This window comes from Protomyctophum bolini (assembly GCF_963924005.1).
Source record: "Protomyctophum bolini genome assembly, chromosome: 1".
NCBI lineage: Eukaryota > Metazoa > Chordata > Actinopteri > Myctophiformes > Myctophidae > Protomyctophum > Protomyctophum bolini.
The window spans coordinates 53,917,251-53,931,399 of record NC_137862.1 but is presented as its reverse complement, the minus strand read 5'-3'; the positions used below and the strand labels follow the sequence as shown (position 1 = coordinate 53,931,399).

At 41.6% G+C, this 14,149-nt stretch overlaps 1 protein-coding gene across 2 annotated transcripts; it reads right to left on the bottom strand.

Annotated features, from left to right (window-relative positions):
* Nucleotides 1-2,253: 2,253 nt before the first annotated feature.
* lto1 (LTO1 maturation factor of ABCE1) lies at nucleotides 2,254-10,398 on the bottom strand. Of its 2 annotated transcripts, none has more exons than XM_080768008.1 (5): nucleotides 10,173-10,398; nucleotides 8,970-9,075; nucleotides 8,151-8,221; nucleotides 6,848-6,995; nucleotides 2,254-5,116 (listed from the first exon to the last, which is right to left on the bottom strand). In XM_080768008.1, the coding sequence occupies exons 1-5, from the start codon at nucleotides 10,238-10,240 to the stop codon at nucleotides 5,045-5,047; spliced, it is 465 nt and encodes a 154-aa protein (XP_080624134.1). In that variant the 5' UTR covers nucleotides 10,241-10,398; the 3' UTR covers nucleotides 2,254-5,044. The 2 variants fall into 2 exon arrangements, with proteins under 2 accessions (XP_080624134.1, XP_080624135.1); XM_080768009.1 differs by having other exon boundaries at nucleotides 6,848-6,965.
* Between the last annotated feature and the right edge of the window lie 3,751 nt (nucleotides 10,399-14,149).

Genomic DNA, 14,149 nt, shown 5'->3' with positions numbered 1-14,149 from the left:
TACAGGCGTGTTGCTGTGACTGTTGTCCCCCTGCATCCACTGTCTTACAGGCGTGTTGCTGTGACTGTTGTCCCCCTGCATCCACTGCCTTACAGGCGTGTTGCTGTGACTGTTGTCCCCCTGCATCCACTGTCTTATACAGGCGTGTTGCTGTGACTGTTGTCCCCCTGCATCCACTGTCTTACAGGTGTGTTGCTGTGACTGTTGTCCCCCTGCATCCACTGTCTTACAGGTGTGTTGCTGTGACTGTTGTCCCCCTGCATCCACTGTCTTACAGGCGTGTTGCTGTGACTGTTGTCCCCCTGCATCCACTGTCTTACAGGTGTGTTGCTGTGACTGTTGTCCCCCTGCATCCACTGTCTTACAGGCGTGTTGCTGTGACTGTTGTCCCCCTGCATCCACTGTCTTACAGACGTGTTGCTGTGACTGTTGTCCCCCTGCATCCACTGTCTTATACAGGCGTGTTGCTGTGACTGTTGTCCCCCTGCATCCACTGTCTTACAGGCGTGTTGCTATAACTGTTGTCCCCTGCATCCACTGTCTATAGAGCGTCGCAGTCCCGCCCCCTCGAGAGAGACCCGGAAAATAAATCCCAGTTCATTTTCCTCATAGACTTTTCAGAAAGTATTTATTTAAAGACGTTTACGCCGCGGACAAAGCCAACTCTTGTCGTGACCAATCATGGCAACAATTTTTCGGCCCAAACAAAGAATTCGAAAGTAGAAAAAACAACCGACAAACATAGTGTTTCGGCCATCACTGGCCTTCATCCTATGGACAGAAATGTGTGTCCCTATGACCACTGGATGGCAGGCACTGTCGCACAGCGTCTCACACACACACACACACACACACACACAGGCCAGGGAGGAGAGCTTGTACAGTACAGTACAGTACAGTACAGTACAGTACAGTACAGTACAGTACAGTACAGTACAGTACAGTACCACTCAGTTCAGACGGTCTGATTTATTTGAAACACTAAGATTTTTTTAAACAAATCCAAAAAAGCATATGCCCAGCTTTGAGGGTCTGTGTAAACACAAACATTGAAGACAAAAGCGAGGATGCAAATTGTGATTGGCCAGAATGAGATGATGTATGATGATAAGAGCGTCCCTCATTTCATACATGTGTGATTTTCACATTTTACTTGCAGACATACAAATGCAAGTATATCAATTAGTTAACTACTTTAAACCCAGTGTTCCTGTTTTGGGCATAATCTTTACCATATATAACTTCATTAATATATTAATATTAATTCATTAAAATGGAATTTATCAAAAAGTAATCTCTCAAGACCGATTCAGTTCTGCAATAAGTGTTAGATTATACATTATTTGTATGATAATGTAATGGCCTTTTCCACCACATGGAGGCACCGTTCTGTTTTAAGGAGTGTTCTCACAGAATAGCATCAACAAGTAAGATTGTAAGTAAGTAAGTAAGAACAGTGTTGATTTTCACAGCAATGTGTGTCTTGTTTTAGCCAGTCTTTTAAAATTCCATTTAGGTTTAGTCTGTTTTAGTTGACTCAATGATTTTAGTCAACTAATTCTAAAAGGTCAAAGTGGAATCATGCCGTTTTAAATGCTTCACAAACATGCATTCATATTTTTTTTTTGTGTACATGAATTTCAGGATAGCGAAACATACTTTACATTCAATCAAATCAATCTTTTAATTTACGAAATAAGGCAAGCTATATTGGGTCTCACACTTCTCTAATCAATGCAGTTCAGTATAGTGGTTTCTTTAGCTTGCATTGAATTTCAAGTTTAGCATACAGTATGAGCACACCAGCTTACCGGATAAAGAACTTTGTGTGTGCTTACCTTTGAACGAAATTCAGAACGATTCTCTTTATTCTACTGGATCCCTTTACCACAATTCCTCCTTTTTGGGATCATATAGCTTTGTGATCATAGCTTAGGTTTTAGTTGGTCAGTTAAAAGGGTAGTCGAGACAAGGACTTTGCGTCAGATTGTCGACAAACTTAACACTGCTTGGAAGTGACTTAAGATTAAGAAAACCTTAGTAGACAATTTCTACTACCTTCCTATGTGGACCTATACTGATGTGTTGGCAGCTTTTCATGTACATTATATCTAAATTCATTTACAGAAACATTAGAATTACTGCTATAGATGCACATGGGCACTTTATTCAACTCTGGAATAACGGGGGCAGGCTATTACATTGAAGACAGAAGGAAGGCAGCTAGAACATCAACTCAACTTTATTTTTTATCAGTCAGTGTAAGTAGTAAGTATGAACAAAGCGCTTTCTTTCCATTTCAACAGTTGTTATATTCTCTGCTCACAAAACAATTCCCAATAATCAATCATCATGGTCAATAATATCATCAGTAGCTGGGGTTTTCTTGTGATTCCTTCTGGAAAATAATCAGTTCCGTTTGGTGGGAGGATGCGTTTTAAATGGTTACAGATCATCAATAAGGCAGTGGGAGCCTCATCTCCTCAGGCAGGTCATATACAAGCGATACATAAGTATAGGCTCCCCTAATTAGCCATGAAGGAAACATCATGAACCTTTCCAAACACTTTACTCCGACAAGCGCACAAATGGAGGTCCTTTGTCCCTACTAGCCTAGACCTCTTAAGCAAAAGAAATGTCCCGATAACTTGGAGGAAACGAGTTCCTACCACAGGAGACTTAAACTAGCGGCACATTATACGGACCAAGTGAGTGACCCCAAAAATATAAAACCCCCTTTATAGACCACATGGGAACCCACTAGGGACCTGGTACCCAAATAAATGAAATGCATTATTAAACAAAGACACCTATATATATGAAAAAAAAAAAAACGTTGGTCCCAGACCCTTCCCATCAACCTGTCCCAACAAGAAGTGCGTGCCATTTGCCTCCATCCGAAGGACCAGCAGATCATCATTAAACCAGTGGATAAAGGCGCGGTTACGGTCATCAAATCATGGATAGATCCCGATACATATCGGAAGCAGAAAGACAATTAAACATGCCCCAATACTACACGAAATTAGAGGACCCCATATACCTCCCAAAACGGGATGCCAAATTATCACCATCTTGGTCGACCTTCTCCAAAAGAAATACATCTCCCAAGAAGCAACACTCCCAACTTATCTTTCGTTAAACCGAAACAAAGACGCATTTATTTCCTCCGCCAAAATCCACAAGGATCCGGCCTTACATGGCCATTCCCCTTTGAAACACCAGCGGGTAGACACATAGTATATATCGCCCCGGAGCGGCATCACGATTAGCGTGGCTCCGATTCATGTTTTAATATATAGGCTCTCTATGGCTTTTAATGCCATTCTGAGCATAAATACCACTAATGACCCAGTGCACCGCAGATTATCATGTAGGCTTTATTTCTACAATGGGAGGCCTATGGATGCTAGCGGCGGAAGCTAACGGAGGCACAAAAATATATATATCGCTTGGTTGGCACGTAATGGGTTTTAAAGTGCGTACCACCTACGGAATAGCATGCAGTGGCCCTTTTAAGCCTAGAATCAAGCCATCCAGGATCCTGGTTGATTCATGGACCAGAAAACATTTGATTCTGTAAACAAAAAAACCTATTGAATAGTGATTGGAGGCCTATGTCACTGTTCATTGACAAAACGTACCCACTCCTGATATTGACACTCAGGCAAGGTGTGTGTTACACACACACACACACACGTCACAAGGGCAGGGTTTCCCCAAAGAGAACCCGCGCAGGGCGCTTACATGCAGTGTTTACGTGCGGTCTGCTACAAACGGTGCCTTACGTTACGGGTGTTTCTCTCAGTAAGCGCTTCTCTCGAAACAGGCTACGATGTACCTTAAAAGCAAGCACGCAAGCTCGGTGAATTAATCTTATCTCGCCAGCCAGCTTCAACTTGGATAATTTGTATTTATTATTATATTATTTCAAAATAAATGTACTCAATGCATTTCCATCTCTGCACAACAACACTTTCACGTCACATGGATGTAATTCCGACCTCCGACACTGATCTTCATAAGGGCCTTATGAAACTCAAGTCTCAATGAGTAGCAGTCACAGTAGAAACAACTTCCACTGTATAATCTTTACATTAGAGGTCCCCGCTCGTAGCGCAGCACCGAGTGCCGCGCTACGAGCTTGTAGAGCTGCTATTTTTGAAAAATCGTAAAAATGTGGCACAAATCTTTGAATATACATTCTTTCAGAGCAAATGTTTGCTTCTGGGTGGGGGGGGGGGGGGTCCCTGGAACAACATTTTTTCAGATCGGGTCGGCGGCCAATTACAAATAGTCTCGGGGGGTCCTTGACATAGTCCTTGACAATAGTGCGAGAGCCACTGACACAGAAACATGGGATTTTCTTGAAAACTGTAGAATCTTGTAGAATCGTCCTCAGGTCTAAATGGGTTAAACCGCACGACGAGTCCAAAACAAGACTTTATCAGTTCTTCCATCCAAGTTTACCGTTCTAGAATTTGAATCCTGAGAAGTAAGTGGACATGTACAGGTTTCCACCCAACAGACGATATGAATAGTTTTCGCCGGTGATTTTCATATTGAATTGTAATGCCACCATTGTGTATAAGGACCTATATTCTGGAGAGTAGATACCCCCGACAGACCAATTACACACTGGGGCTGGGTTATACGCCAATATTATATCCATATCCGGATAAGGGGAAATCTCACGCACTCTATTTTATACTTTTAACAACACGTTCAAAGATAATAGCTGGATCTTAAAAAAGGTAACAAAGCATTGCATCACGATGCGTTTAGACTAGAGCTTGAAGATCTGACATTTATCGTCACAATATCGACAAGAGGTATTAAGATCTTTTTTTTATCCACATTACCCAGCTCTATATACACACACACCCCAAAGCCATCAAATCACTCAACTGCAGAACAACTTCAGGCCACCTCTGGGTGACACAAGACGGCAGAGCTTCACGCCGGCCCGTGGCGAGGACTCGGAGGCATCTGGCACTTCCGAGTCGGCCATTTTTTTCCTTTCTTCTACCACACTGGAGGCGTCTCAGAAAGACGTGTCGCCGGCATCTTTCACGCAGTCGTTGAAGTCCGTAGGCACGTTCAGCATGGAGCACACCTGGGCCCGTCGGCACGTTCAGCATGGAGCACACCTGGGCGACACATGGGAAATTAAAACTAGCTATACTAAACTTAAGCTTAAAGGAGAATTCCATGCTAGAATGCTTTCTTACCTTTCTTTGTAGTTGTTACGTCCCCACTAAAGAGGTCCAGGTGTTTTTTTGTGCAAAAACTCCTTATTGGCTATTTTCCCTACCATAAGCCCTCAATGAATTGCATTGCATTGAATGGGAATTGAATGGGGCTATGGGGTGTTATGCTAGTTCGCTTATTTCCATCGAAATAAGTAGTAAAGTGTGCCGCTTGGGATATTATTTACATTATGAAGAGAGGATATATACAAAGAAATTATAATTTTGAGCGATGGAAATAAGCGAATTAGCACAACACCCCATAGCCCCATTCAATTCCCATTCAATTCAATGCAATTCATTTAGGGTTTATGGTAGGGGAAATAGCCAATAAGGAGCTTTTGCACAAAATAACACCTGGACCTCTTTGATGGGGACGTAACAACTACAAAGAAAGGTAAGAAAGCCTTTTAGTATGGAATTCTCCTTTAAAGGTTAAATCAAGGTGCACCGACCGTCTGAGCAATTAAATTGTTCTCGTTGCTCTAGATCAGCGGTACTCAAACCTGTGCCCACTGGTCGGTGACTGGTGAGCCATGAGGTTATTTGAAGTGGGCCCCCAAATAATTGACAAAACACTAAGATTGTAATAATCGAACATTAATAAAAAAAAAAGATAATACAATCTTAGTTCTATTGTTGACCAAACTGGAACATCGATCGATCACTTTTTTTTTTTGATCAAAGTTTTTTTATTACTTTTTCACACATGAAAATATTACATAAAACTTTTCGAACATTTTTTCCCCCTTTTTTCCCCCCCAGAATCTTGCACCATATGAAATAAAAGGCACATACAAATATACATAGACATAATAGAATAATAGAAGTATGCAAAGAAATAATAAAAAATAAAATAAAATATATAAAATAATAATAATAAAAAAATAAAAAAAAAATTACAGTAGGGTCAGTGTAACAAGTCAAGGATTGTTGATGTCAGCCGCGTTCATCCTCTCAATGTATGTTAAAAAAGGTTGCCAAATGGTGTGATCGATCATCACTTTGACTGTGAGGATTCAGAGTGCATGGGTGCCCTCAAATGACACGTCGTGGATGTGCTATAGAATCCAGATCCATACGCGACAATCCGTTTGAAAAAGCTATACACGCTCTGGTGTAGAACGAGCGCCGCGCGCAGTGGTCGCATATAGGAATACATTATGTGGTGTTTCTTTCCTATAGCCTCGGCCCCCAGGCTTACTCATCTGTGAAGAGAAAGGCCCCGGTCCTAACATAAGGCAGAGACGGTTCTTATTAATATCACGATTCTTATTTTGTCCATGAAAATATTTATTGTATTTTAGTCTGTGGATGATTACTACATTCAAAATGTGGCTCCTGGAGCCAACTACTTTACTGTGGCTAAAGTGCTTGACTTAAACCTCTCAGTCGCTCTTGGAGCAAAAACAGAACAGTAACTGAAATGAATTGGGACAGCCAAGTAGTGCTGCACGACTACAAATGTAGTAATAAGATCTCATAGGTGTCCGAATCTAGATTGCAATCTTTTTTCGATTAATTGTGCAACACTAAATGCAGTCATGTGTGGTAAAAAACAAAAAAAACAAAAACAAAATCAAGGCTGTGATTTTCACCTGTCTGAACTTGGCGCGGACCTTCCCCACGTTCTCCAACAAGTCCTCGGCCTGGGCATTGTCGTGAGGAAACTTATCCATCAGCCCGATCAGAGAGTCCATAGCCTTCGCACGCTTCCTGACCAATAAGACAAAGATAAAAACACTTCTCCATCAGCCCGATCAGAGAGTCCATAGCCTTTGCACGCTTCCTGACCAATAAGACAAAGATAAAAACACTTCTCCATCAGCCCGATCAGAGAGTCCATAGCCTTCGCACGCTTCCTGACCAATAAGACAAAGATAAAAACACTTCTCCATCAGCCCGATCAGAGAGTCCATAGCCTTTGCACGCTTCCTGACCAATAAGACAAAGATAAAAACACTTCTCCATCAGACCAATCAGAGAGTCCATAGCCTTCGCACGCTTCCTGAGTCCTGACCAATAAGACAAGATAAAAACACTTCTCCATCAGCCCGATCAGAGAGTCCATAGCCTTCGCACGCTTCCTGAACAATAAGACAAAGATAAAAACACTTCTCCGTCAGCCCAATCAGAGAGTCCATAGCCTCCGCACGCTTCCTGACCAATAAGACAAGATAAAAACACTTCTCCCTCAGCCCAATCAGAGAGTCCATAGCCTTCGCACGCTTCCTGAGTCCTGACCAATAAGACAAGATAAAAACACTTCTCCATCAGCCCGATCAGAGAGTCCATAGCCTTCGCACGCTTCCTGACCAATAAGACAAGATAAAAACACTTCTCCGTCAGCCCAATCAGAGAGTCCAGAGCTTTCGTACGCATTTCTCTGACCATAAGAAAAGCTCGGCAGATTGAAAGAGGATAATTCAAGCTTGGCCTACAGCTGCAATGTTGGTGAATTTAACGTCGTTTAATACAAGCAGATCGCAACCGCAAATTGGATGAGTGGGGAGTCAATGGAGGGTATTACAACTCTAGATTCATCCCATTATAAAAAAAAAAGAGTTGCAAATTGTGGCTAGACGTCACCGGGGTGTCTGACGGAAACCATGTATATCTTAAAAGCTATCAAACAAAAGGCGAATAAATCATATAGACAGAAGTCGGGAATAGCATGTTCCACAGGGAGAGACAATGGGGAAGAACGTCTGGAATAGTGTGGACCGCAGGGAATGTGTTAATACACTTTTCAGATGGTCGACATTTCTCAATTAAAATATCGGTTTTTTTTAGTGGTTTTTAGTGGTAAAATATTCTATGATTTTGAGATAGGGTTTTTTGATTTTCATGGCATAATCAAGATTTAAACAATGAATACAAATATGGAAACTATGGACACACCTGGACTTGGGATCCGTGTTGTCTTGAAGGAGACATTTCCAGGTGACTGCAAAGCCGTAGTAGAAAGAAAGCTGAAAGAGGCCACATGTGGAGACGTCACTAACTCAACCTCCTGTCCCAGACCAAGAGCTTTTAGGTAAAGCTATGTAAATAAGTCAAGGACATAAATGGCACTATCCCATGAATTACCATATTCACTTATGCTGCGTTCACACGGGCAAATGCACAAGATGCAAAGATCACAGCGAAATTTGTCGCATTGTCACTTTGTAAAATATGTTGCTCACATAATATGTTGGTCATGACATCATCGGAATTGTGTGCGTCAGTAGTGACGAGTGTCATTACAGCTACAGTTTTGCATCTGGAAGTTTAACCCAGCTCAGCTTCGATTTGTAGCTTTTGCAGCAGCTACAAACGTCGGATGCATCTTTGTATCTTCATGTTGATGGCTTCCATTGGCTTCTTTGCACATTTGGTATTTGTTTCGGTATCTTTGCATCTGCCTGTGTGAGCACAGCACAATGCTGCGTTCACACTGGCAGACGTAACGATGCAGTCTACCATTCATTGTCAATGGAAGCCAGCGACGTGAAGCTATGAAGCAAATCCGACACTTCCAAGCGTCGGATTTGCTTCGTAGCCGCTTCTGCAAAAGCTACCCGTGTGAACGCACCATTTAGCCTTGGGAGATGTTGTGCTTATTATGAGCTTCAGGCAGTACTACGTGCTGAAACAAGGCTACCCTAAATGTCTCAATGGAGGCATAGGGAGAACCTCCAACTACTGCCGGTGTAGTTTAGGAACCCATAAACTGACCTCAGTAGATACTTTGGCTCCATGTCGGGCTCCATGACGCCGGCCCTCCAGTGTCCACTGACGGATCCCCTTCTCGAAACCCTCATGGTACCCCTCCACATAACACCTGGAACCACAAAGTACACATTTTATTTTACCCTAATAAACTTTTTCTCCCCAATTTAGTAGATATGGCAATTTATTCCTCCCCACACATGTTGTCACTGCTGTCATGTGTTGCCCAAGCTAATAAGGTATCTGCCTCGCTTTCGGGTTCTTGGAAACGCCCCCCAGCCCTGCGTTAGTTTTACTGAGGTTTAGGTATGCTTTACTGAGGTTAAGTTTAGGTATAGTTTTACTGAGGTTAAGGTTAGGGTTAGGTTTAGGTATAGTTTTTACTGAGGTTAGGGTTAGGTTTAGGTGTAGGCTGTCAATCACAGCGACTGGCCAGTCACAGCGCACCCTCTACATCACTCTGTACCGAATGCGAGGCCGGAACCATATCAGCGTTGCCCAAATGTACTCATACATACATAATACATGTGCATCACATTTGTGATGAATTGACAACTTTCAAATGGATATTATTATTAAAACTAGCTAAGACCACTAAGGCTGAGCTGACCCCTATAGCCCCGGCCTTTCTGGCCCCTCATTTAACTAGGTAAACAAGGGTCCCACAAGGGGCTAAAGCAGCTAATCCAAAAATAACAGCAATCCATTATTGGTCGTGTACAGACGAGTACAGACCAGAGTAATCTAGTAAGAGTAATGACACTCCCGTTGACTCGCATTGCAACAATGGAATGCGGAAGTGCTCATTCTATATCAATGGAATAGTTCCAGCTATAGGAGCAATGTTTGGAACTATAGCCCATAGGCACCCGCTTTGCGGCGAGATCGAAGCGTGTCACCACTATCTTACTAGATTACTAAGTAGAATTCCGCCGAGGTTAACGTGCGTTGAGCGATGAATATGAGCCATTCTAAGGCTATGTGTGGCATAGTGGTTGGCACAGGTTTTTTGATTGATTTAAATATGTATTAACAGTTTGTAGAATTACAGTACATTTCAAGCACAAACTCAATACAGAGACAGAGGTGTCTCTCATTACATTAGGCAGCTATAAGCTTCGTTTGGAACCTCTACATCTACGCTGCTTCGCTTTAGCTCCGAAGCGTAGATAAATGTTTCAAACGGAGCTAGGCAGCTAGAAGGTTCACCTGTTATCTGCCATGATGATGCTGTCGAATAAATCTTCACTTCCAGTCCTGCCGTCAGTGCCGTCCATCTTGTATAGTGATGTGAGTCAACTGCTTTAATAGTTTCTCAACAAGCTTGCCGTTAAAATAAGAACAAATGACAAGAATAACCCGCTGTAACTTAAAAACGGTAAAGTCTGTCGCCAGTTGCTGAACTAACCAACCAGACACAAAACAAAATGCTGTGCAAGCAGCTTCCTTCTTCCGTCCGGCGTGTTACTGGAGCTTGGTATACTTCCTCTAAAACAGTTCCATTGCTCTAGAAGTGTTGCCATCTAGCGGTCGGGAGCCGTTCTACATCTTGCATGACTTAAAAACTGTCCATTTAATAACGCAGCTTATCGTGCTGTCATGCTGTGCAATTCAGCCAAAATGTAATTAAGTCCAATACAATCACTTTATAATGCTAATAAATACCTTTCTGAAACGTTATTGTCTTGTGCTATCCGATTCCTCGAGTATATTTTGTTATTTATTTATGCATGGCTGTTCGCAACAACGTTTTAAACGTATTTAATTGTGTTTGTATTAATTTCACTAATTTAACTGTCCATTTCATTTATTAAAATTTGTCATTTATCATTTAAAAAAATGTGGTTAAAAAAACGTCCATATATTAACCTATTATATTGTATTATTTGTTATTGATGTTATTGCTGCCACAACTAAAATAAATGTACTATCTTATAATCGTATATAAGATCCTGTAAATCCTGTAAAAATCATGCATTGCATGATTAGGGGAAAGAAAATATTGTTCTTCCTAAATTAAATTCGCTTACAGGGTTTTGACAGCAGAGGGGGCCATTAGACAGCCAATTGCGATGCCCAATCATGTACTATACTGTATACAGGAGGGTGATTCATGAATACTCTATTCTATGGAATCACCTGCATGTTCTGTGAATTAAGAAGAAGTAGTGTAGACTGCAATACTTCTTAGAAGAGCACAGGCGTAACCGTTACATTCTTGGTGGTGAAATGATGATCTCCATGCAGGCAGCTGCAGTGATTCGGATGGATGTGTGCGGCGGTTTTATCAGTTCCATTTAAAACCACATCAGCCCTGTCAGGTTCTGGGAAAGGCTGCCATCTAGTGGTGATGGTGGACAACATTGTGAATACAACGCCTGTTAGTGCAGGCCATAGAGGGTCTTCAAGGGTTTTCAGGCCAATAAGGAGGAGGGGTGAGGAGTGATAGGACCATAGGTGAGGACGAATGTGATTACAATTAATAATGATTATTGTATGTATTTATAGGCTACATGTATACAGAATAATACAAATTCTGCTTAAATACTAAATTAGACATGTATTATTGATCAACAATGAATGTACTAATAGGCCAAGCTGAGATGGACATGAAAACATAGGTAGCATAAAGTATACATAAATATTGTTGTTTTTTTTGCCTACTTTGGCTACTAAAATATGCCATGGGTGTTGTATTGCATATTTCTGTATTCTTGGTTTGTCTCATGCTAAAATCTGCTGATTTAAAATGTTGTCGAACTTAAGCTCTGGAAATACGATTTTGTTTGAACCTCAAGCACTTACAGCTGAGGGCAGCAGTTGGAATTGGGCCAATCTGTTCTCTCAGGAAGCGAGACTCCTCCTCCCCTCCTCAGGACTATGGGAACTGGTGCATTTATATAGATTTATATAGCTTTACATATAGTCCAGTCCCGGCAGAGTAGTTCCGGGGGCAAAGGATTGCGTGGCCTTGCTCATTCCCTGATGGACTGATTGAGGGAAGCTACTGCACGGGACGTGACGTAAGTCGGGATTTGCCTGAGTGAGGGGTATGATGTTGGTATAGACCCAAACCCCGGTGACCTCAGGATACATCACTGAGTGAGGATATGACTAACCAATCAGGAAGTAGACAGGCAAATCGACTAATGACAAAGCTTCTAGGAAAATCTTTGAATGCAGATTGTGGCCCCTAGATCATTTGTGCAATAAAATGAAGTATGGTTATATGTGTGTTCTTGTTGTATTAGTTTTTATATTCTTAGTTTTTTTTGATGCACTGATCAGTTGACACTTCATTTTGTTGTACTTGTTACAATGACAATAAAGATCTATCTATCTATCTATGACGTAGACATGCGCAGAGCAAGTTCAGTCAGGGAACCTCAGTCAGCGCGCCGGCCGTTAATTGGGCCACCGCAGCATCAGGCTCTCATCCACATGATTCACTCAGCCAAACACACGCTCACCCCATCTCATACCGGCTACTTTAACTGAAGGTTTTGCATTCATCCTCCTGCTTGCTTGCTTGCTGCTGCTTATTGTATACTGTGCGCTGCTGTATACAAAGTGCTCACCCACCTCCACCCCAGCTACCACCTGTAGCTGGGGTGGGTTTCGTAGTCCCTATGGTCGGGACTGGTGCGCTTGACCTGAGTACCTAAAAAGCAGATCCAATACATCGCCAAACCATAATAAATATATTGCATTGATTATCTTATATTCAATAAATATATTATTACATCCTCCTTGAGTTGTCTGACTGAACCTGCATTTCCTGTAATTTTGCCGGTCATGCCTCCGGTATGCCTCCATATGACAATTGTTCCATATAATTCAAATAAGGTTGCCAAATCTTCCAAAAAATTCAGAGTCAGACTTCCATGTTATTGCAATATATTTCCTAGCCACCCGAGTGCAACCTCTATAATTTGGATTTAAAATATATAAGTTTGCACTGAAGATTGCAGGGAAGTTTCCTTAAGTCGTAAGAGATGGGCTGTGTTGAGGCAACCAGGCAACAAAATTCATTCATTAATGAATTAATTCAGTAGTAGGTAGGTAGGTCGGCATGTAGGTAGGTAGGTACTAGGTAGGTACAGATAGATGTCAAACATGTTGTGCAACTGCCATTACAACATGCTTTATTTTCTATTTTGTCATTTCTTTCATCGTGACCATTTGTTCCGTTTTACTTTTATCATAAGCATTCATTATACACAATACAAGTGCTGTGAGTGTTATGCCATTCTTTATTCAATATTTCAAAATAAAATGCAATTGCATGACACTTCAACAACGTATATGTGCTCTGTGTCAAATGTTTTCAGATACATCTGAATATTATACATGTATGTCAATGTGAAGCTCAGCTGCATTTGTCATATTTAAGGCGTAAAAAAAGAGAGAAGAAACTGTATCACTGTACAAATACACATGGCAATAAACCAACTATAGATATTAACAAATGTATACAAAAAGACACACTTGGAACACTTAGCTGTTCCGAGTGTCATTTTAAATAACTAAATAAATACTTGATTTGCATTCAGTTCTTCTTTTAGCTTAATGGGAGTGGTGTAGTGCCATATTGGTCCATGACTTTTTATATTCCATATGAGTGGTATTCCTGCTCCATGAGTCCACTCCAATGTTGCTATCCCTTGTACTTTGTTCATTTAAAACCTCTTAACCCATTCTGAACGGGAACCCATCTTGGTGTCAGCATCATGTTATGCTTTAGCTATTTAAAAATAGCAGATCTACAAGCTCATAGCGCGCCACCGAGTGGCGTGCTACGAGCTTGTAGGTCTGCTATTTTTGAAAAATCGAAGAGCAACTGACATTTTTAGAATCTGATCTCAGGTCAGAATGGGTTCATCAGATCAGTGTGTGTCCAGTGGAAACCTCGTACGAATCTGATCTCAGGTCAGAATGGGTTAAACCCTATATACTTACTGGGGTCTCCCAGGGCTAGATCCTCTTATTTCCGTCGGCACGTAATCTCCTCACCAAAATAGCCAATCGGCAAGCTCACTTGCGTCACATGTGTAACATGACTTGTAGACTGGCTATTTTCACAGAATATTTGCCCCTCGAATAGGGACGCTATATGGGTTCACATGTGGTTAAATAGGACGGTAGATTCCATTCGGTATTCTGCAGGTTATGCTGCTCTCAGATCA

Excerpts from the sequence above, each read along its gene's own strand:
- lto1 (XM_080768008.1), bottom strand. The coding sequence starts at position 10,240 with ATGGACGGCACTGACGGCAGGACTGGAAGTGAAGATTTATTCGACAGC. Across the intron at positions 8,222-8,969 it reads GAGCCAAAGTATCTACTGAG|CTTTCTTTCTACTACGGCTT; the intron begins GTCAGTTTATGG and ends GGCCTCTTTCAG. Across the intron at positions 5,117-6,847 it reads TCCGCGCCAAGTTCAGACAG|GTGTGCTCCATGCTGAACGT; the intron begins GTGAAAATCACA and ends CGACGGGCCCAG.